At 40.6% G+C, this 21,690-nt stretch overlaps 2 protein-coding genes across 4 annotated transcripts; one reads left to right on the top strand and one right to left on the bottom strand.

The window, feature by feature from the left end:
* The first annotated feature begins 12 nt into the window (after window positions 1-12).
* On the top strand, window positions 13-17,849 carry kcnn4 (potassium intermediate/small conductance calcium-activated channel, subfamily N, member 4). The gene is made up of 9 exons (XM_034553029.1): window positions 13-648; window positions 5,992-6,087; window positions 7,308-7,744; window positions 9,615-9,750; window positions 12,087-12,197; window positions 14,434-14,555; window positions 15,755-15,824; window positions 16,528-16,694; window positions 17,269-17,849. Exons 1-9 carry the CDS (start codon window positions 244-246, stop codon window positions 17,270-17,272), a joined length of 1,548 nt encoding a protein of 515 aa, XP_034408920.1. The 5' UTR covers window positions 13-243; the 3' UTR covers window positions 17,273-17,849.
* si:dkey-79d12.4 (zinc finger protein 70) lies at window positions 16,631-21,687 on the bottom strand. Of its 3 annotated transcripts, none has more exons than XR_004611197.1 (3): window positions 21,420-21,684; window positions 20,682-20,745; window positions 16,631-16,736 (listed from the first exon to the last, which is right to left on the bottom strand). XR_004611197.1 is itself a non-coding variant. In XM_034553028.1 (3 exons), the coding sequence occupies exons 2-3, from the start codon at window positions 20,689-20,691 to the stop codon at window positions 18,749-18,751; spliced, it is 729 nt and encodes a 242-aa protein (XP_034408919.1). In that variant the 5' UTR covers window positions 20,692-20,745; window positions 21,420-21,687; the 3' UTR covers window positions 17,930-18,748. The 3 variants fall into 3 exon arrangements, 2 of the variants coding, with proteins under 2 accessions (XP_034408919.1, XP_034408917.1); XM_034553028.1 differs by lacking the exon at window positions 16,631-16,736 and adding an exon at window positions 17,930-19,467 and having other exon boundaries at window positions 21,420-21,687; XM_034553026.1 differs by lacking the exon at window positions 16,631-16,736 and having other exon boundaries at window positions 17,930-20,745; window positions 21,420-21,687.
* Window positions 21,688-21,690: the final 3 nt, after the last annotated feature.

Raw genomic sequence — 21,690 nt, forward strand, 5'->3', positions numbered from 1 at the left:
ACACACACACACACACGCGCGTAATTCGTTTGGGTCAGACTGACACACACACTCAGTATCCAGGAGTATCCTACATCACTCACTGCAGTGTGCAAATGGCATCAGTGCGCGTAACCACGCCGCGCGGGTTGGTCGTGTGGAGGTGAGGGTGTGTTAGAAGCCAAGTGCTTTGGTTAAAACACGCTATACTTCGATGAGCGACGAACGAGAGAAGGGCCTGGTACACAGTGCGCCCATCGGACTATGCCCTCCCCAACTCGGGAGGAAAGCAAAGGGGAGACCGGACAGGCACAGCACGGAGCTACGGACTGCGACGACGGGGAGAGAGGGACGGGCGGCCGTGTCGCGTGCGCTCTGGAGATGGAGATGACGAACCGCAGCCCGCACGCCGACTCCAAAGTGAATTGTGTACATTGCGATGGCTCGATCAGCCGAAACGGAGGGGACTCGGCAGAAGTGTCCGTGCCGCTGTCGATGCCGGGGAAGCGGACGGCTCACATGGAGGGAGACGAACTCCACAGACTGCGAGACAGAAAGTTTTTATTAGAGGATAGAAAGCGTCTTTGTGCGCTGTCTTTGGGGACTGCTCTGCTCGGGATACTGCTCATGATAATCCACTCCGAGATATGTCCCTTCGTTTATAAAGCGGTAGGTTTTTACACACTTAATTGTCTTTGACTTCAACATGTGTACAACTTGACTGCATAATCGAATAATCCGATTAGAAATGTTTAGTTTCTGTTGACACTTGATCGTAAAGCTATAGCTTTACGATCAAGTGTCAATGGTTAGCAAGTTAACCATCTCGGTTTCCACTGCAAGAGTCTCACACGTGAGCTACATCGCACTTTTACACGAGAGCGTCCATCTGCATCTGCACGGTTAGTTAGAACACACACATCGACTTTGTGTTGGCAGCTGGTCGAGACACCTCGGTGTTGGCTGTTGAAGGCATCATCAAATCGTAACACGATGAACAAAATGATCAATGTCTTGCGTTCTTCAGCATCATGCATGTGTGGACATAAAGTTGTTCACAACCCGCCTGCTGCTGCGTGTTTACATCTCAACTCTTCTTACAGCTGTTCAAACTAGTTCTAGTTATAAAACTGATACAAACCAATTGATACAATCCATGATATCTTTCATTCGTTCCATATTTCAGGAAACAAAATTGATCATAACTTATCCAGAAAACCACCATGACACAAGTTGCTCCATTGTTGTTGTCATGACAACAGTCTTTATTAGCACACAGCCTCATGCAGCAAAACAGCACACAGCCTCATGCAGCAAAACCTGGGCTTTGAACCCCCCTGACCTACTGATTAGTTAGTCCATTTCCAGACACTCTTTGGTAGCACAGCCTCATGACATTAACTTGCAGATCTCAGTGGATAACAATGCAGGCCACACAATCAACAAATTATTAACTCCCCCTGACTTCCTACAGCGCACCCCAGTTCCACATGTGGAAAATAGTTATCATGCACGCTGCAAAAAACATCAAACCACCTCCATGCTGTAAAGCCAGTGATTGATTACAGTGTCAGAGACCCCAGAGATTTCTAACTCACATCAGCTGCAATCTTCTGAGGAACCTATGGAATTATGTAGAGTTGGGCCTGTAACACTGTTGGCACAGATATGACATTACAATTCTAATACGAACCAAGAACAGGTGTTGCCTGTCGATTCCTAACAACAGGCACCAGCTTCTGTACCATGGAAATGCTGATGCACTGGAAAAGTGTTCTTCGACACTGATAAAGCATATTATTTTGGAGAGGCTGCATTGCTGATTTAACTAAATAGCTTATATCACCACTTTCAGCAGCATTTGTCTCTAAATGTTACCTCATGAGTGTGAGCTGACATCTTCCTCACCTGTGGACTGACATGACTTTGGGTCTCATACTGTGGTCTAATCTACAAAATACAGAGTACGCAAAGTCATATACTGCAGGCTATTTTAGATCTGCCCACTTAGGCATATCTAAGCTAATGTCATTCCACAAAGTTATAGTTTAAGCTTACCTTTTCATGATTATGCATGAAAAATAAGGCTATTTATGGAACATTTTTCCACATTCCGCTCCAGCAAGATTGCTCCCAGTACTTGCTATCTTTCCACATCAGTTAGTGTGTAATTAGAGTGTTTGCATGCAGTCTAAAAGTCTCTGTCTTGAGTTGCTGTGCTAGAACCAGGAGGGTGCAGTTTGACTTGGTTGCAACTCTCTATCCTCTTTTCTGCAACTCCTTGACAACTTTCCTGGAATGACTTTACAACCCATGCCATTTCCACATATCGAGGCTAAAAATCGGAGCATGATGTCCAGTATTTTAAGTAAATTATTGTAAATTATTGTTGAACAGAGGCTTGAATAACTTTGGTGCTATTCACTCTGGTTCTCAGCCATGAGTGATTGTATAACAGACGGTTTGCAGGCCAAAAGTTATTGGCAAAACCAAGTTTGACATCAATCATTTCTGATTCAATCAGAAATATCTGACATCTTAAGTTAATACGATTTATTTGATTTTCTCACAAACAACACATTGCTTTACCAGCTCTCCGAGCACTAATACAATATTACAGCTTACACAATCACAACAAGCGTACGGCTACCATTGTTGTAAATGTACTTTGATAGGCTCTCTTAGCTGGGAAATTCTTAGTAAATGTCACAATGTTTGTTTAATATACAAACTGACTGGCAGCTCAACATGTTTTTGTTTTGTATCGATTGCTTGGATAATTTTCTGACTCTGCACATCACTTTTCTCTTTTAAGCGATTTAATCCTCTTTTCAGCTACTTCACGCCTGCTTTCTCCTGTTAGGACTTTAAATGTTGATTGTTTTGCTGTTTTAAAGCAACATCTGGTGAATTAAAAGTGCCAATGTATGAGCTACGACTCATTAATATACAGCTATAAAATGTAAATGTCTTCTGCCTGGACTAAAGCCATGCAATTATACCTAAAAATGATTCAGCAAAACAAACCCCCCAAAATGTTTTCAGGATTCTTTTATTTTTATTTGACAGATTTCTTTTTTGACTTATATTATGATGCAAATTTGACTATAACTACAGGGGCACCAACATAGCAATATAGTAATATTTCTGGTGAATATGAAAAGTATTTAGCATTAACATGAAGATACTTCTATAAAATGACAGTTGGATGCTGCAATGTGATCCATTGACATATATGGCCCACATGCAAATAAGACAAAACTCTCCTCCTAACCAGCATACAACACGTCGCCATGTCACAGGAAAACTGACATTGGCCCATGAGCAACCAGGTGAAACAACCAAAAACGGGTTTGCAACATAAAACCAGCCAAAAGTTGCTGTTGCCATAGCTAGAGCTGAACTGTGACTACCAAAAGTGGCCCAGATCGCATCCACATGTGTATGTCATCTGTGTTGTTACGCTGATCAACCACAAGGAGGAATAGGCCTTTATCACAGCAGACATTTTGACTGGTCACAGTGGTAAAAGCACAGGTGACACTGAGCCAGCATGCAGGATACCAGGGGCCTAAAATCAAAGCATCTGAATGGAATTCAGCCACCATCCATTTCATGACGTACACCTGTGCTTTTCTTACAGTGACAAGTCAACATGTCTTCTGTGAAAAAGAGATATTATCAAAATGAGCTGTTATGGTGATTTGTGGTAATACAACCCGGTTGGGTCTTGAACCTTGTCCTGCTGCATGACTATATTATGACTGTCGGGCAGCAGTTCTCAATTAAATCTGTGGGGGGGGGGGGGGCGGGGAGACACTGCAGCTGGCCAGTAAGAAAGAAAACCAGCAGTCCTAAGAGTCCCATGGACAAGGATGGAAAACCTGTTTTTCAGGGAGCAGTGGAGTGGCATCCTACTCCCAGGTGACCTCAGAGGGCAAGTGATCTGCAGGGTTTTGCTCCTGCAGCTTGTTCATCAGTTTCCTGATTTCACTAACATTTCGCTTAAACATTTTTCTGTTACATTGTTTGACTTACTCACTCTTACTGTAATATTTCCAAAATGTCCACGGTGTCCCCCAGCAGTGATTATGTCGAGCCATAGTCACCAGGTAGCTTGATAGGTGAGATCACCGTGTGCAGTTTTTTTGTTGGTATTAACAAAACCTCCAAATGTTTTACCCGCTGTGATATCTCCTTTCCCATGACTGTCCCACTCTGTCAGTATAATATTCTTGTAGGATATTATTTCTTTCCTCAAGTTTATTTCAGGATGCGTGTAGTTCCACATGTGACCTACAGCACAAGAATCTACACGATTCCTCACAAAACTACACCGACTAACAAACCAAATTAGAAAACGTAAGTCATATGTTTGTAGTATTTCTTTGGCGAGTATTTATTTATTACAGTATATACAAACTAGACCACCATATTTTGCACTGGATTCAGTGTTTTATCGTTGCGGCTCAACGTCCAAGACTACAAGAAACAATCCGTGTTAAGTTTAACCCAGATTAGGTTCATCAGGCTTGAAATGTTTCCAGCATGAAAACGTTACAAAAACAATTTTAGAAACTCAGCAAGAAACATGTTGTTGAACTCTTTGTTATGGAAATGTTGAGCTTTTGTGGGGTCTTCTAATTAGCCCCGGACGAAATACAGACGTGATGTGGATGCTACGGGAGAAACTGTGGAAAACGGCTTACCTTGCCAACGGACGTCACACCATACCAACTACACGCTCAAGTTTCCTCAAGTTTGAAAGTTTGTAATTATCTTTTTATCCGTAAACCACATTAAACTGCACTTTCCGTGAAACACTCCCATTGACGTATCAGTTGCACAGATGCATGAATGAAAGGTTTGGTGCTGAGACAAAGGTGGCATAGCAGAAGACATATGCTTGTAGTTCTTAATTCATCTGTGTCTCTCGGAAAATGTAATTACAAGCGCTCTATTTTCTATAATTAAGTGACTTTTTATGTACCTCTTTTGCAGTACATTACAGGATCAGTCATTTCACTTTCATTAGGCCAACGTCGTTAGGCGTTATATTTCTAATGATGTTCCATTTGGAAAGGCAAGGATCACAGAGTAGCCATCAGTCGTGCTGTTATAACACAATCAGCAGTATATTCTAAATGTTGTTACATGGACAGGAAATCTCGCACCAAACCTTTATTACAAAGAAGAGATGGCCAGCACACGTTTAACAACATTACGGATTGGAGAATCATTGTGAAAAGCACACTGAACTTAAAGTGACGTACTGAAAAGTACATTTGTTATATGTATTGTACCACATGCGTGTGATGAATACTTGATGTTTGATCCTCCCTAAGGGCTGCATCTAATAATTATTTTCATTATTGATGATCATTAAGTGGTTAATTATTTTTTTTAATTCATTCAAGACCGTTTAGCCTGGCCAACTGACCAAAACCAAAGAGTGTTTAATTCACAGTGAAAAGCAGCAGTTGGTGATTGATTTTCTGTTGTTCGGTTAATTGGTTAATTAACTAATCAATTCGGCACCACAGTGTAGTTTTGATATGCCACAGATGTTTGTACTAGTTCAGTCTGAAATAAAGGCACACATTCATATTGGTTGGTCTGCACACACTGTCCAAATTGTGAGAAAACAAAGAGCGAAGCCATGGTTTTCTCATCATGGCCTAATGTGTAGTTATAATTTTAAGACTGATATTTTTTCTTTTAATTTTGTACATGTCCTTGTTTGCGTTTTAACTATGTAATTTGTGAGTACATAATGTACTCCTCCAGGAACAAGTTGACCTGCAAGATCCTTTTGCCACAAAGCCACTGTCTGTTTTGAGCTCATATTTAAGTAATGTGCTTTGAATGTTCAATCAAACCTTGCCTCGTAAGATATAATGAGTACCTCTACTCTTTCCACCCCTGTCATCAACACAGTGAGCATTAGAGTTTTCATAAAACATAAATGGAAAAAATTCAAATATTTATGCCTTATCTCCCTTTCCTTCCCAGGGCTCAAACATTGCCTTAATCATCAACTGCTCCATCAGCCTGTCCACTGGGTGTCTCCTGATACTCATCATACTTTTCCATCATAAGGACATCAGGGTGAGTTTGGTCACCCTCATTGTGATGCTGCGAGTGGAAGCCTGACCGTTTGTATGCGAGGGTGCATTGTCGTTTCTTATTAAGGGGCGTGCCATATTTTGTGCACCACTTTTTATACCAGTAAATGTTTGTTCCTAATTAGCCTGGCTGGAGCGATACTTTGTTCAACATACCTGTGCGTTTTAAAAGGAGTTCTTGGTCCACTGACGATAGCCTCAACACTGATTATCTGTGTTATGAACGTAAAAAAAGACCCGTATGAAAACCTCAGGCATGCATATATTGTAGCTGTGCTATTTTTCCAGGCTTGCTGCCTTTGTGTTTGATTTCAGTTTACACAAAGGGATTTGGTTGAAATGAAACAGTAAACAACCTTTCATTTTCCCTCGCGCACACTCACAGCGTGCATAGTCAATAAAGTGCAGTACGAACGAGTGCAGAAAGGTCTGCTGGGTTTATACTCTCACATACAGTGTTTTCAGTGTGGTTGCAAGTCATGTGTGTCTGATACTAGCGGGTTATGTGCAAGTGCGAAGAGGAGATAAGGAAGGACAGGCTAAGGGTGGAGACTATTACACAGGCAGGGTTCAACAATTCCTGGTGTAGCTTAAAATATTGTGTGTCAAACTAAGTCAAGCCATAAATATCAAGATGCTTCAAACCAGTGGAGCATTGAGAGAAGTGAACCTTCACTCTACTCTCTCATAGGTAAAGATACCTCTTGAGGGGATGGACACGTTCCCACTGCCTTACATGTGAACTACTGATGTAAATCAGCAGACAGTTCTCTTGGATATCTGGGGTTCCATCTTTAGAGGCTTTAAAGACATTTCCCTTATTACAAACCTTTACGTATGTGATGTATTGTTGAGAACTGCATATTTGCATTTGGTTTATCTTATCTTTATTTTAAAGATGCAAAACACAAATATGCATATCCCAGCATGCCAGATATAATGAGATTAGTTGTGGTGTGACTCAGTGAAAACATAGCATTGGGTCTTTTGTAACAACATGTATACTTCGATACTGTCATCAAATAGTGTCATCAGAAAATAAGAGGTGAGACTGGAGCCAGTGACAACATATCAAATGTTATGTACTCAAGTTTCAAGGATTGTTAACATAAAGACGTTATTGTATTTGCACTGTTTTCCATCAGCACTTATTGTTTTTTTCTCTCCCTCTCTGTCTCTATACTGTCCTCCTCCATCTTTCAGCTGTTTGTCATTGACCACAAACAGGTGGACTGGCGTATTGCCATGAGCAGCCACAGGGTTCTCGTGATCACTCTGGAGCTGCTGGTCTGTGTCATCCATCCTGTCGGCACATACTGGGAGGTGGGCCTCCATGCCAACTCCTCTTCCCCAGCTCCGCTCTGTATTTCCAACCACCACGACGAGGCCCTGATGGACATGGAGCTGCTGTTGTCTGTGCTGATGTTCCTTCGCTTGTACTTGGTGCACAGAGCCATCCTGCTGCACAGCAAAGTGCTGCTGAGCGCCTCCTACAGGAGCATCGGCTCGCTCAACAACATCAACTTCAGTTTCCGCTTCGTGCTCAAGATACTGATGAACAAATACCCGGCGCGCACACTGCTGGCCTTCATCCTCCTCTTCTGGCTGACTGCGTCCTGGATGCTGACTCTGTGTGAGAGGTAGGGAAGAGAGTGTGTGTCAAGTTACAAGTCAGAATACTCGCAAAAAAACTGGCATGACGTATGTTCTCTGTGCATACTAAACATTATAGTGAGTACTATTATTTTTGCAAAAAGAAGAAACAAAAACACTTGCACTGACCCTGGAGGTTTAATTAGCGGTACATCAAAAATATGATTTTCTTTCAATGGGAAAGCCTTCAATTAACAATGTATCCTGAAATATAATTGAATTCACAAACTGATATGATTTGCAGCTGTTAATTAAAAGAAAACTGAGTTTTTATTTCTATTTCAATGGAAGATTTTGGACAATGGATTTCAGTTATCGGAGGCTTTTGCGCTAAATAGAGCTTTTCAAATCTTGGTATCTGAAAGAATTGACAACAATGTTTCTGAATTGTACTTCTCATTATATTCAGTAAGCAATGATTTACAAAGTAAATCGTACTGCGCCAATAAATACTGTTTTATGATTTATTTCACTAATACTTTCTGATATGAAAGTAACACACACACACACACACACACACACGCTGTCTGTTCGTTTCACCCCACCTCTACTGTATTCCTTGTACATTAAAATACCTTCACGTTTGGCAGTTTAAACATTCCTGCTCAAAACTTGATGGTCAATTTGACTTCAATAACCTATTTACTAATCATCGAATTCTATGTCGTTACTTGTAACAAATTGCTTCTTAGCGTGCAGCCAACTAAACGTCACATGTATCCTTCCGCAGTCTGTTTGCCTGTTTGAACAGGATGAGGTCATTTGAACCCTAATGGGAAGGTTTCGCTCTCAGTTTGACATATATTGTATGTTTTTATTTGTCAAAAGTAATAAAATAACTTATGATTGTTAGCTGATAAGACCACCAACCCTTTTACCACAGAACTGTTATGAACAGCCACGTTGATGAACAGATGAACATTCACACACTGCATGACTCCTTTGTGTGGTTTTAGCAAAGTGTACATTGGACTTTGTGCGTTGTAATGTTTTATAAGTTTACACTGGAAGCCACTTGCATCCACACTGATAACACGGTTTGATTAACAGACCACACCTTTATCAAACTCAGAAGATACGTCATGTTCAGGAAATGTTTCATTTATTACTGTATCTACAACATGAAGTTACATGCGACTGCTGGAAAAAACGATGTAATTAGATACAAATTATGAAGAAATGGATCAGGAATTAATCGATTTGTACACTTCCAAATATTTTCTTATTTTTAGTAGTGTTATAAAATGATTCTTAAAGCAAGTGCACAGTAGGACAGTTAAACAACAATAGACAATAGACAAGCATCCAACATCTTGACAGGGTGGAGATATCAAATATAGACAATGGAATTATATACATTTCTCTGCCTTCATACTGTTTGTTGTAGTTATCACTTTGATATTTTTGGCAATATTGGGCCAGAGTGGGAAATGTTGTCTTGCAACGAGCATGACTGTTGATTTTTCAGGAATTTAATTTAATATTTCCATCTGTTTCTTTTGTCCATAAACTGTTTATTAGAAGTTGAGTTAAATAGAGCAGGCCTTTCACAGCAATACATCTGGAAATCAACAATTATTCATAAACTACTATCTGTACTTAAATAACTGTCTCACCGTGTCTCTATTTTCTTGACAAAACATAATTATTACATTTTAGGAAACTTCGGGAAAATGTTACTGGCATCTGATTAAAAATGGTTACGTTTAAGTAAACATAGTTATGTATGCATAAATGTTTAAATTAACCATTGTTGAGCTGATGCAAAATTGTACTATGGCCAGAGAACTACAGCCCATAATAATCCACAGGTTTTGTTACGACACCGTCTCACTCCATGCTTTCTCCGCCATGCAGGCAGACCCGAGCAGCGACCGGCAACATGGACACGGCTATGTGGCTCATCGCCATCACCTTCCTCACTGTGGGCTACGGGGACGTGGCGCCCCACACCAGCTGTGGCAAAGCGGTGTGTCTCTTCACTGGAGTCATGGTAACTATGTCGGGTTGCTTGTGAGGCATTTTTATTTGATCGTGTATTGTTTCAGGAAATGTCACGCTCATTTGAAATTAATTAGGAAATATAAACGTTTTTAAAAAAAAGAATATTGCAAGTGCTCCAACAAACTGTGTGCTCATTGAGGTATATCGTTGGCCTACAACAGCAGTAGTTGTTTCTACACAAAATAATAAACATGTCTTATCTTTGTTTCACTTCTGTATGTGTTCCTAAACAAACCAGCTCTTATTTTTCTGCTTCCAAAGGCACAAAACAAGATGTTCTTTTGCTGTCCTTCTCATTTTCACTCCATTTTGTCCTGTTTCTGTAGATGTCCATTTCTTCCTTACTTTCACTTTTATTCAGTTTCTGTTATTGCTGCTCCGTTCGTCTGTTCTATTTGGTTCTATTTAAATCTCTCTATCCATTCTTCCCCAATATAATATGTCCTAGTTTCTTTCTATTTTATTGTCTTCTATTATGTTCCATATCATCCTCTCTGGTTTGTTTTATTCCCTTCCGTTTCTGTTGTTCCATTGCAGAAGCTCTTCCCCCATTTTCCTATTCAGCTTTCCCATTTCATATTGAGTCAGTTCAGCTTAGTTTACTTCTCTCCTGTGCCTTTTGTGTCCTATTCCAGCCTCTATCTTGAATATAAATGGCCCTTATTGCCAAGCTGCACACCCTATCGGTGCTGGCAGACCTGCATGCCTCCCTTCCTTTGAGTGTGTAAGATTTAGATCACGGCTGTAACTGAATGAATGGCTGGTGCTCATGCAGGACCATGTTGGTACCAGGCATTCACACACAAAGTCTGAGGGGGGAAGCTGTCAGCATGCAGTCGCCATAAAACATCTGCATGGAGCATGATGTCATTGTTTGGCTGGATTCACTGACTCTTCTCTCTTGTCATACCTTGAAAGTAAATGAAACAAAAAAAGTATCCCAGAGAAAAAGAATAGAAAGCATCAAATTAAGTCAAAAATAATAGGAGCAAATGAAAGCAAAAAAAAAGTGCATTTTGTTTTAAATTACAGCAAGATGATGTGTTTTTATGGGCATGCAGAGGCGTGGCAAGGAGAAGAATGAAATACAAGTGGAAGGGAGTGTCCGAGATAGAGATGGAGGGTTGAAGGAATGGTGGAATGATACTTGAGATAAAACACAAAGAGTTACAGTAATGTAATATAAACAATAAGTCACTGAGGAGTGGCTGTGTGTTTGAATAGGGAATAGATTATGGTTTGCTGCCTCACCTCCGCTGCACTAAATTCTGGTTCAAGCAGATAAGAGCTCTGGATGTGGGCACGAGCCGGCTTCAGACACTTCTCTGACAGAGTGGAAAACAATCTTTTACCTCTCTCTCATTCTCCATCTCCCTTGTTTTTATAAGCTTCCATCCTAATAAGGGGGAAACTTTCCACCATATCCATTTTTAGGTGGTTTATTGACTTTGGCACCACTACAACAGGAGGGTGTGCCAACCTGTGCCTCAGGGTAGTTACTGGAGCCAGTCACTAGGATCTCACACCTGTAATATGGCTGAGCACCTATATGTTCAGCATTTCTGCTCGACAGCAATAACTCAATTTGCAGCTGTGTTCAGGGGTTGACAACGCTGTTAGCATCCCATCACTGTGTGTGGATGGATCCAAGGAAATTCTTTGTCCCTCCCAGGTTTCCCAGACTGTGTAATTATAGATGTTCTGTGGATATTGGAGTGAAAGATATATATATATATATCTTTAAAAAAATTATTTTCTTATGCTCATACTTGATCTTGCTCTCTCCTTTTTTCTCTCTCTCTCTCTCTTTCTAACGCAAGCTGAAAAGAGGAAAACAGGTAAAGACTTTTTATCACTACCAGTGGTGGGGATGAAATCAGCATGGTGATTGCTCTGCGTTTCCCATCAAGTGTCAGTTTTTGTGACTTTATGTAGACGTGATTTGCTCTGCGGCCTTTTTGAATCCTAACAACCATTTTGTAGTTCCCTGTCCAGCAATAGCACACAGCTATTCTCAGAGGAAACCAGCACTATAGCGGTGCCACACAGGCCTGTGTTTAACCATTGAACTCTCTGTGTAAATATAACTTTGATTTATTGGACAAAACCATATGAGGTATGAAGATCAACATTCAGATTTCTGAAGAAGTTCTTTCCCAGGAGGGGAATGATGGAGGAAACACACAAGACTGTAACAAGTTTCTCTTGAGTTCTACCTTGTTGATGTCGCTACAGTATACAGGATCAATTTTACGTGATTATTGAGAAACAGAACTGATGTCCATGTGTGTGTTTGTGTGTGTGTGTGTGTGTGTTGGGTTCTAGGGTGTAGCCTGCACCGCCATGCTGGTGGCAGTTGTTACCAAGACGCTGGCGTTGAACAAAGGAGAGAAACATGTGCACTTCTTCATGCTGGACATCCAGATCTCTAAAAGGGTAAGAGCAAAAAGTAAAAAATATATTATAATGTTAATAAGTTTACGTTATGAAAACACTGCAATATATATCGAAAAGGAAGAAGATGGCCACTCACCGATTTGTGATTCATTCTCTGCAGCAGTTTCTTCATCACAAGTGTAACTTTTGGATGTACACACATGGCCATTTTCACTTGATTCTGCTGTTTCTTATCCTCTGAAAGGCTTTGTCTGTCTACAAGTATTACTTCAAAGAAGATACCAGTATTTTTTGGGCTGTTTCGGCCCATTTACTACAAATCATGCATACTTTACATTACTGCAAACTCTGTTTCAGAACCGGCTGAAAAGTTGTAGATTTTGGAATGAACCTTCACATTAATTTTTGTATGAAAACCAGCCAGCAGAAACTTGGAACTTGTTTAAGTTAAGTAATCTATCTCAATGAACAGCACGTCTGTGTTTATTGTTGTCAAAGTCACTGGAACATTGTGTGGTAGTGCAGAATGATGAGAAAAGTCTGTTCTGCAATGCCAGACGACAATAACATAACTCGATCAAACACATTAGTATGCTTTGGAAAATGCTTGGCAGTTATGTTAAAATATGTTTTCCGTATATAGAAAGAGTCAAAACCATGTAAAACCACTATAACATGAAGCAGAATTAAAAAATATATTTAATAGTCTTTACATCCAAATATTAACACATTACTATAAAAGCTTAACATCTGGGAGATGACTCTTTACCTATAAAATGTAACATAGGTGTAGCGTCATGTGACAAAATAAACCCAATGACATCTGTAGGAACATCGTACAAACTTTGACGACAAACAGATCTAAATCAAAATGTCCAATGTAACTGCTGCAAAAAAGTGTCATTTTTATTCTTGAAGGTTCACTACAGGAACTGTAGAACTTGAAAACAAAGGCCCTTATTTATGTGAGAATATTGATCTAATAATCATCAAATATAACCATTTAGTAAACAGATAACTGCCCTTCCCTTCCACCGGAGTTTATTGCACTGTAACAAGACAAATAAGAAGAACGACGCAGAAAAAGCAGTCCGGGTTGTAAGCGTCACGACTTTCTGAGTGGCATGTTTTGGTTTTCGAGTCTTAATAGAATTTATTTATTGTTCCTTAAATAAGAGACGCCACAGGAGAGGATAGTGTGGGGAAAAATGGAGGGAGAAGCCAACCTCTTGATAGCATTTGTAGGCGTCAAACAGAGGAAATCATCTGATCTCTGTCAGGAAAGACACTTGTGTCAGTTCAGGACGGTTCACCGAAGGGCAGGAAACTGGTTGGGTTTACGTACATGTGTTTGAGCGTGTGTGGAAGTGGCTTCCAGAGGGTTTTGTTTGTAGGCTTGGACAGGATTCAAGTGTTTGCTTAATGATAGGAAGAAGGAGGTGTTTGATGAACAAACGCTTGTAAGGAAAAATTGTTCATGATTCATTTAATCGTTGAAGCCAGAAAAGTGTCTCGGGACTATACATAAACATGTAGTAATGGATAGAGTTCCTAGTTTATTAGAGTCAGTTTGTGCTCCAGCCTCTTTCCAGCAGTGTCAGCGGTAGGTGCACTGCTTTGGAGGATGCAACCATTTCCTTTCTCCCGGTGGCTGCATCCTGTCACTTGCTGCATCTTTATGCCTTGCTTGTGGTTTCTCAAGTCTGTCTGTGTGTGTGTGTGTGTGTGTGTGTGTGTGTGTGTGTGTGTGCGTGTGTCCTTCTGAGCTATCTGGTGCAGTCCAGATTTACACTAATGGGAACAAGGGAAGACATCTGGATGCAGACACTGACAGCCTCTATTAATAACCCTCACAACAGGGCCAGGGTGACATCATCAGCGGGCACTAACGGTGATTTGTGCAGGAAGCCAAACAGACATGAATAGAATCAAAGAGAAAGGTGCAATGGTGATACCGGAGAACTTCAATCCCTCCTTTAGAGTCCGTGTGGCCTGTTCAGATTCTTGTATATTAACATCTACGATATTTAAAACCTGATAATTATACTTTCATCTCAAATCGGCATCATAGAGATAATTTGTTCAGCACACGAGACTGTCTGGATTCAATCAGATTACTCACACTTTTACTCCCTTTGCAAAAATGATTGACATGAAGCAGATTGTTGTCCAAGAAACATGATAAGCTCTGTGGTATCTTGATGGTCTTATCATGCTGCTCCTGCAACCTCCGTGGTTTGATCGCTTGGTTTTAATGTGTCTGTCTCGTCCCCAGATCCGGCATGCTGCTGCTAATGTGCTCAGGGAATGCTGGCTTCTGCACCGCACAAACCTGACAAAGGGCAACCGCGGTGAGCACCGAAGACACCAGAGATGCCTTCTGGAAGCCATCAGAGTGTGAGTTACTGTTATCACAAAATGGTGGCGTCAGGCAGGATGTCTGTCTGTGTGTGTGTGTGTGTGTGTCTGGGCAAGGGATGCATGTTGGTGGTGGCCTTACATGTGTGTTTTACAGCTCGTTAACTTAGTGTCAACATGCTTAGCCGCAGAGTCACAGTTTTTAATAGCTAATTACGATTTTTCTGTGGGCGAGGCATGTGTGCGAATTCAAGGAAAAGATCTGAGACACGCTGGCAAACGTCTACTTAAAGCACACTGGAGCCATGTTCTTTATAAATATGACATCTTTTTATATTTGAGGTGTGTCTCTTTGTTATTGAGCCCATGCTTCTAAGAACAAGCACAATACAGGAAGTTCAGAAGTGTGATTGTATGCTTCATTACCCTGACAAAAGGATTATGTGTGTGTGTGTTACACTGGGTGGAGAGGTTGTACTTCCTGCTTTACACCGGGGAGAGCCACTATAAATAAATACAGTGTGGAAAGTTGGAGCAGGAGGCACCTCCACATGATAGGATGAAGAACATCATGAGAACGTGGCTCTAATGTCCCCAGAGACTGGCTGCAATATTAGCTTCTGTATTTCTTTTTTGATGGTTTCATCCATCCCAGATAGGACGTTTAGCCCCTTTCCACCTTTATATGTCAAAAGCGGTCTCGCAATGTTTTATAGCTATTTAACAAACACAGCGTGACTTCTGCATGTTGACTTGTGGAATACTCGGCGTATTCCTCCACAAATCACAGTTTCTGTATTTATGCCAGAATGACTGGACTATTTATCCAAAAATAGAACGCTCCATTTGCAGATCTGCACTTCAAAACTCATTAGAGCATTTAAAGTGGCAATGCTTAAGATTTCAGTCCTGGTTGTTTTAGAATTTCTCTTTAAGTGAAAACAAAGGAATCATGCTGAGTTTAGGAGCCTGGAGTCTTGTGCTGGATCTGAAATTAGACACTAACATGCAATTTTGTATTTAAATGAAAATCTTCGAGAGTGACACTTGAAACCCTGAATTGTACACAGTTATGTGTCATACTGGGTTCTTTAAGAAAAATAAATGTGGTAAAGGGTCTTGCACTAGAACATGACATATCTTTGAACTGAACCCTTTTCTGTAACATTTGGAATAGTGAAAATGTTTAAAATAAATGACTGAGATCCATCAAAGCTTCTTCTTTTTTTTTTGCACAGATTTCGGCATTTACGCCTCAAACAAAAAAAGCTGAGAGATTACGTCAGTGAGATGGTGGACCTCCCGAAGGTAAATGACAGCTGTCACCGGAATGTTTCACTAAAAAAAGGCTAATGCAAAAAAAAGATGACAAAAAAACTCACTACTTACGTAGACTGTTATTTTACAATCTGCTGATTATTGCTAGGTGTTCAGACACATTAAATGCTTGATAAAGAATCTCCATAAAATGTCTCAGGAGTCATTTGTGTCAGGAATTCACAGGCCCAGAAAAGTTTTCCATGTGGTATAAACCCAAGATATAAAGACGTTACCCAGGGAGAGGCACTAATGTGTAATTTGTGCACTTTAAAATGCATTTTCCTAATTGATTTATAGTCAAAACAAACCTAGTCTTTCCAGACTTGGTAAGATGTCAAACCACTGCAATCAGTTAGCTAGTCTGACTGCCGTGCAGTAAACCAAATATGCTGCACACTCTTACTGACTGGATGCAGCCGAGCCAGAGTGCACAGGACTAAAAAAAGAAACCAGATTTGTTGCTGTTGGCTTCTTTTTTTTTAAACTAGGTTGCAAAAGGGCCTGCTAAATGTAGTGACACAGTTTCTAAGTTGGCAACACTGGCAGTTATAGACAGAGACTCTCCAAAGCTTCATTATTAATCTGTGTCTGCACCAAATGTAATGATATTAGACTTGCTTAATATTAGACCGGCTACAGTTTGAGTCCAGTCGACCCATTTGTGACCTCCTCGTGTGGATGATGTCAACAGATGCAGATGATCATGTGCGACCTCAGTGCGAATTGGAATAACTCCTATCGGGAGCTGGAGCAGCGAATCCTCTCCATGGAGCAGAAGCTGGACGAGCTGAGTCGCTGCTTCCATCAAACCTCCGAGCTACTGTCTCAGGTCCTCCGTCACCGCAGCCCAGAGATCAGGTAAGCGACACTTCGGGCTGCCAGCGGCGTTGCACAGATCTGCTAACAACACAGTGCAGGACTAATTTTCACTTTCACTGTACACATTCACATTTACATTTATGTTGATTTACACTTCATATACACTACACACTTTGCACACTCGGTTTAAACTTAAATTAATGTTCTTAAATACACACTGCACAGTTATTTGTATTCTATTGTGTATATATATATATATATATATATATATATTTGACATAATTTGCACATTGTTTACATTTAATTTAATTTCCTTAATACACACTGCACAGGTATTTGTATTCTATTGTGTATATATATTTTATATATATATATATAATTTTTTATTTTGTATATATCTGTCATCCCTGTTCTTATACTTTATTTTATGTGTTTAGTTTATTTAGTCTATTCCATTTGGTGTCTGTAAAGTGTTGGGCACTACTATGACAACAAATTTCCCCTTGGGGATTAATAAAGTATCTATCTATCTATCTATCTATCTAGGATGTGGTATCCAAGCGGAATCGTGAATAATACATTTTTGTTGTTGATTTTTTAAAATATTTTACAGGTGACATGGCTACACACACTGGTTACTGAGACAGATAATTGTCTTCAGTGTTTTCATCTACAGTCTCCATGAGAGTGAGACACCCGGAGCTGCTCTCGACTCCTAACATGCGGAACCACTTGAAGGACTGGCATACCTACTACAGATTTCATCTTCTGGCCCAGAGCACTGCACAATGACTCTTGGCTGTAATATCATACGGATACAATAAGTTCCACTCCCTGTGTGAGAATCACACAGCACATTTTGAGAAATATGTTGTGTTTCCAGCAGTTATATATTTGTGAGGGCGCACAAACAACTGAATTAATCTCAAACGTGCACCGTGGAGAAGCTTGTAATACACATCGTCAAAGGCTCCAGAGTACAGAATGAACCCAAATCCTATTTGTAAGGTTTCATTGAAGGACTCCATCAGTGCCTTATTCCTGTGGAATAAGATACATATTTTTAGATGTAATTATATTTGATACATGTTGCAGTTATTTACAGTGTTAGTTTAATCAGTCTTATAACAAACAAACTCTCCTCCTCTTTTTCATTGATGATTGTTCGCAAACTCTGATAATTCCTCATTGTTCTGCTTTCCTCTAACCCATCAATTGAATTGTGAACGCAATGACGTGTTTTGAAGCTCAAAAGAGAAGAAACTAAACTTCAATTCAAGTATTGTGGGAAGAAAACTTTATTTTAAACTGTAAATCCTTGGTCTTATAAGAGATAACAACTCAAACTCATATATTTATGTTTACTTATATGGTTGTAATTATCTGCACCAATTATCTTTACACCTGCTCTGAGAACAATGCCACTTGGGTGCGAGTTTTCTGAGCGCAACCCAATTGCCCCATCTAGTGGACGTGAATAAAAGAAATACATAATATTGTGGAGAGTTGACATTGAAATCATGGAGATTATATAACAACTGCAAAAACAGACATGCTATTTCAACCTAAATACTAAGACCTCTATAATGTCTCACAGCATCATAACATTTGAACCAGCTGGAGTAAAAACAAATCTGAAAAGCAAGAGGAATCGAATACAAACCTCACTGTTAAGAATGCACTTTGTGAGAAGAAAAATGGCAAAACTGGATTAACTCTTACTCTGGAGGATAAACTGGAGTGTTGATGTCTTAATTTAATCCAATACTGGAAATTGTTCCATGTGGATTAATTTGGACACTTGTGTGTTGTCAAAAGAAAAGAAGAGGAACTTGTTTATCTGTATCATGTGTCATTTGCACGAGGTGAAAACATGTTAACAAACATCCAGGACATTCTTATAATTAAAATACATGAAGAATGAATGCATTTGAATGTTTGAATGTGATTTTGCGTGAAATGTTGGCATTCAAAATTAAACAAAATACTGTAGCGACAATCTTCTTGATTCAACACTTTGTTTTAAAGTGTTGTGCACTGCACACAGAAAAGTACTTAAAAGCCAAGTAGAAACCAGGGATGTGTCAGCTTTGTCATTTCAAGGGCTTCTTCAATTGTTTAGTTTTGGTCCTGTTTTTAAGTTGGTGCCATATGTAAGCCGAAGGCCTAAAAAAAAGTTGTCCACAGTCACAAGTAAAGGGCATCCGGCACTTTTTCTTAACTTTACGTTTCCATGTACGTCCAGAAAAGGATTTCTTCCGTGACTTGCCTCTCATGTGCTCAGCAAAGAGTTTGGCTCCTGTGAAAGTCTCCCCGCAGCTGACACAGATGTAGCTTGCGGTCTCCGCGTGCCGAACGCAATGCCGCAGCAGGTGCAGCTGGTGCTTGAAAGCTCGACCACACTGGCACTTGTGTGAGCGGTGGCCTCTGTGGAGGTAGCGGTGGCTGATGATGAAGGAGGGCTGCCGTAAGATGGCACCGCACTGCCTGCAGGGGTAAGGGGTCTTGGAACGCCAGCCTGTGTTCATACGTTTCATCATGGCCACGTCGTGGCTGTCGTTCTCAAACAAGGCCATAATCGAGGGCATTGGCGGAGTGATGGGGTCAGAGGCTGCAGGGGCTGGACTTGTGTCGGTGGCACCAGGAAGGACAATTAAAGATGCAGGATGACGGCTTAAAGACTGGTTCTTTGGACCTTGGGCGCCGTCTTTCACCGATCTAACAGGTGCAGCAGAGGACGCCATGCATATAGTGGCACACGGTCCGTCTGCGTGGGAGGAGGTGGAGACAGGGGAAGGGCTGGACAGAGACCCTGCATAGGTTTGACCAACACAGAGTTTTCCATTCATGACCTGGTTGACCTCAATTGGACAACTGTTGGCTAACTGGACTGCTGAGCCAAGGACACCTGGTGAAACCTTTGTGTCAGTCAATGCGGATGGATTGGTAATAATGCACACCTTGGTGCTGACCACTGACGTGTGAACTATGGTGACATGGTTTAACAGAGTTTTCTCGCAAGTGAAAAAGTTTTTGCATATGTTACACGCTGGCGGCATCGACTCTGAACAAAAGAGGGCCAGAGGTGATTTGGTTCCCTTGGGACACTGGTGGCAATGGTACGAGTTCTCATGAGGGAAAACTTGGCTACAGATTTCACAGGAATACAAAGGCATGTAGTGTTCCTTAAGACATGTCTCAGTTAGAAAGAGCTTCTTGCACACTGAACATTGAAATTTTACCCGCACACCACTACAGTGCAACAAATGGAGCTTCATTGACCGAAATGGCCCTCTTCCACATTCAGCACATAATGAACTATTAACACTAGCAAGGGCTGCAGGGTCTTTTTTAGAATGCGGACTATAAGAGGAGTCACTTGAAGAATCAGAGGAACTTGAGCCACTGTCTGATTCTGGATCATCTGGACACAAGCCTGAAGATTTAGCGTGTGTCTTATCTTCGTCATCAGATTCAGTGCTTGAGGAGTCATCTGCTTTCTCAGATTCACTTTCCATGTCAATATCTTTATCATCTTCACTCACTGTATACTCAACCGTGTTTTCAGATGTCGCAGCTCTCTCAGGCCTCATCTTAATTCTTTGTTGAGAACTCAACTTGGACAATGAGTCACGATGCACTGACTTTGTGTTTTGCTGTGCAGTCCTGTCAATAGGAAAGTTGTCACAGTTCTGACTCTGATATGTGGGTGTAGAAATCAGAGAAAGAGCTTTTTGAAGTGGAGAGCCGATGCACTGTGTCTCTGCATGCTTGTTCAACTCCCACGAGTTACTGAAATACTGATTGCACTTTCTGCAGAGGGGTGGCAAGTGTGCATTATCCAGGTGCATAGAAAGGGACGTCAGGCGTCGGAAAGTAACCTTGCAGATGTGGCAGGTGGCTTTGATATTATGGCTTTTGTAGTGCAACATCAAGGTTTTTATTTTGCTGAATTTTTTGCCACATTCCCAACATTTCAATGGCTCTGGGTGTACATCATGCCCCTGCCTTTTTGTGGATTCATACCATTCTTCATCACTGCTTGAGTCTTCAGACATATGGAGCTGGTCAGGGAAAACCTCTGGGTGGTCTGAAATTTTAAATAGAATGGACAGAATCACTTTAAAATGTATGAATATATCCATATTACAGGTTTGATAGTTGCATCCCAGAACAAGCACTAGAGCAGCAGACAGGTATTCATTTAGTCATTATTATGATCATGATGATATCATTAATCATATTAATGTATTCAAATAAAGATTTAGCCAAACTACAGTAATTATAGCTGAAACAATGATACTATAAACTAATTAGTTGAATCATAAGCCCACTAACTTGTCCTTCGAATTTTCATCTAACACCAAGAGCTTGGTTTATGAGTAAATAACTGCAAAATTACCTAATTGCTGTATACGGCAATTTAGCCAATGTTAGCATAGATTGTCTATACCTGCTTAATAATCACATAAAAGCACTGTAAATGTGAGCATTTAGCTCAAAGCATCCCTCATAAAGAGGCCAGCATGTCTGTTGACTCTTACTGTTGTTGTCCTGTCATTGTTGTGTTATAACATTTGAAGAGGTCACCTTAAGGTCTAAGAATAGACACGTTCACAATGTACTTACTATTTAACGACTCAATTAATCAAACAATCAATTATGATAAATCATCTTTTTTGTTTTAGCTGCCGTTGCATATGTTTTAGTGTACACACGTGACACTTCCAGCTGCACAGTGAAACTGTAACATTAGTTACATACCTCTCTCCACAAGTACTGGACCAAAACCGGCCGCCTGCAGCTCAAAGAGGTGGAAATAATGTGATGAATCCAAACGGTCGGTCCAAGCCCGGAAACTGTGACTGTGCGTTTCTAAAAAGTATATACCTATGGTGGCAACGCCAACTTGTGTTGTAATGTGATTAAACACATTACAAAGAGGAAAATGTCATTTTTGAAGAGACGCCGTCATGTTGTTGATGGCGCCCACTCGACGAACTCTTCCATTTCCGGTGAAAGCCGGAAGAGGAAC

This window comes from Cyclopterus lumpus, chromosome 16 (genome assembly GCF_009769545.1).
Source record: "Cyclopterus lumpus isolate fCycLum1 chromosome 16, fCycLum1.pri, whole genome shotgun sequence".
Classification (NCBI taxonomy): domain Eukaryota; kingdom Metazoa; phylum Chordata; class Actinopteri; order Perciformes; family Cyclopteridae; genus Cyclopterus; species Cyclopterus lumpus.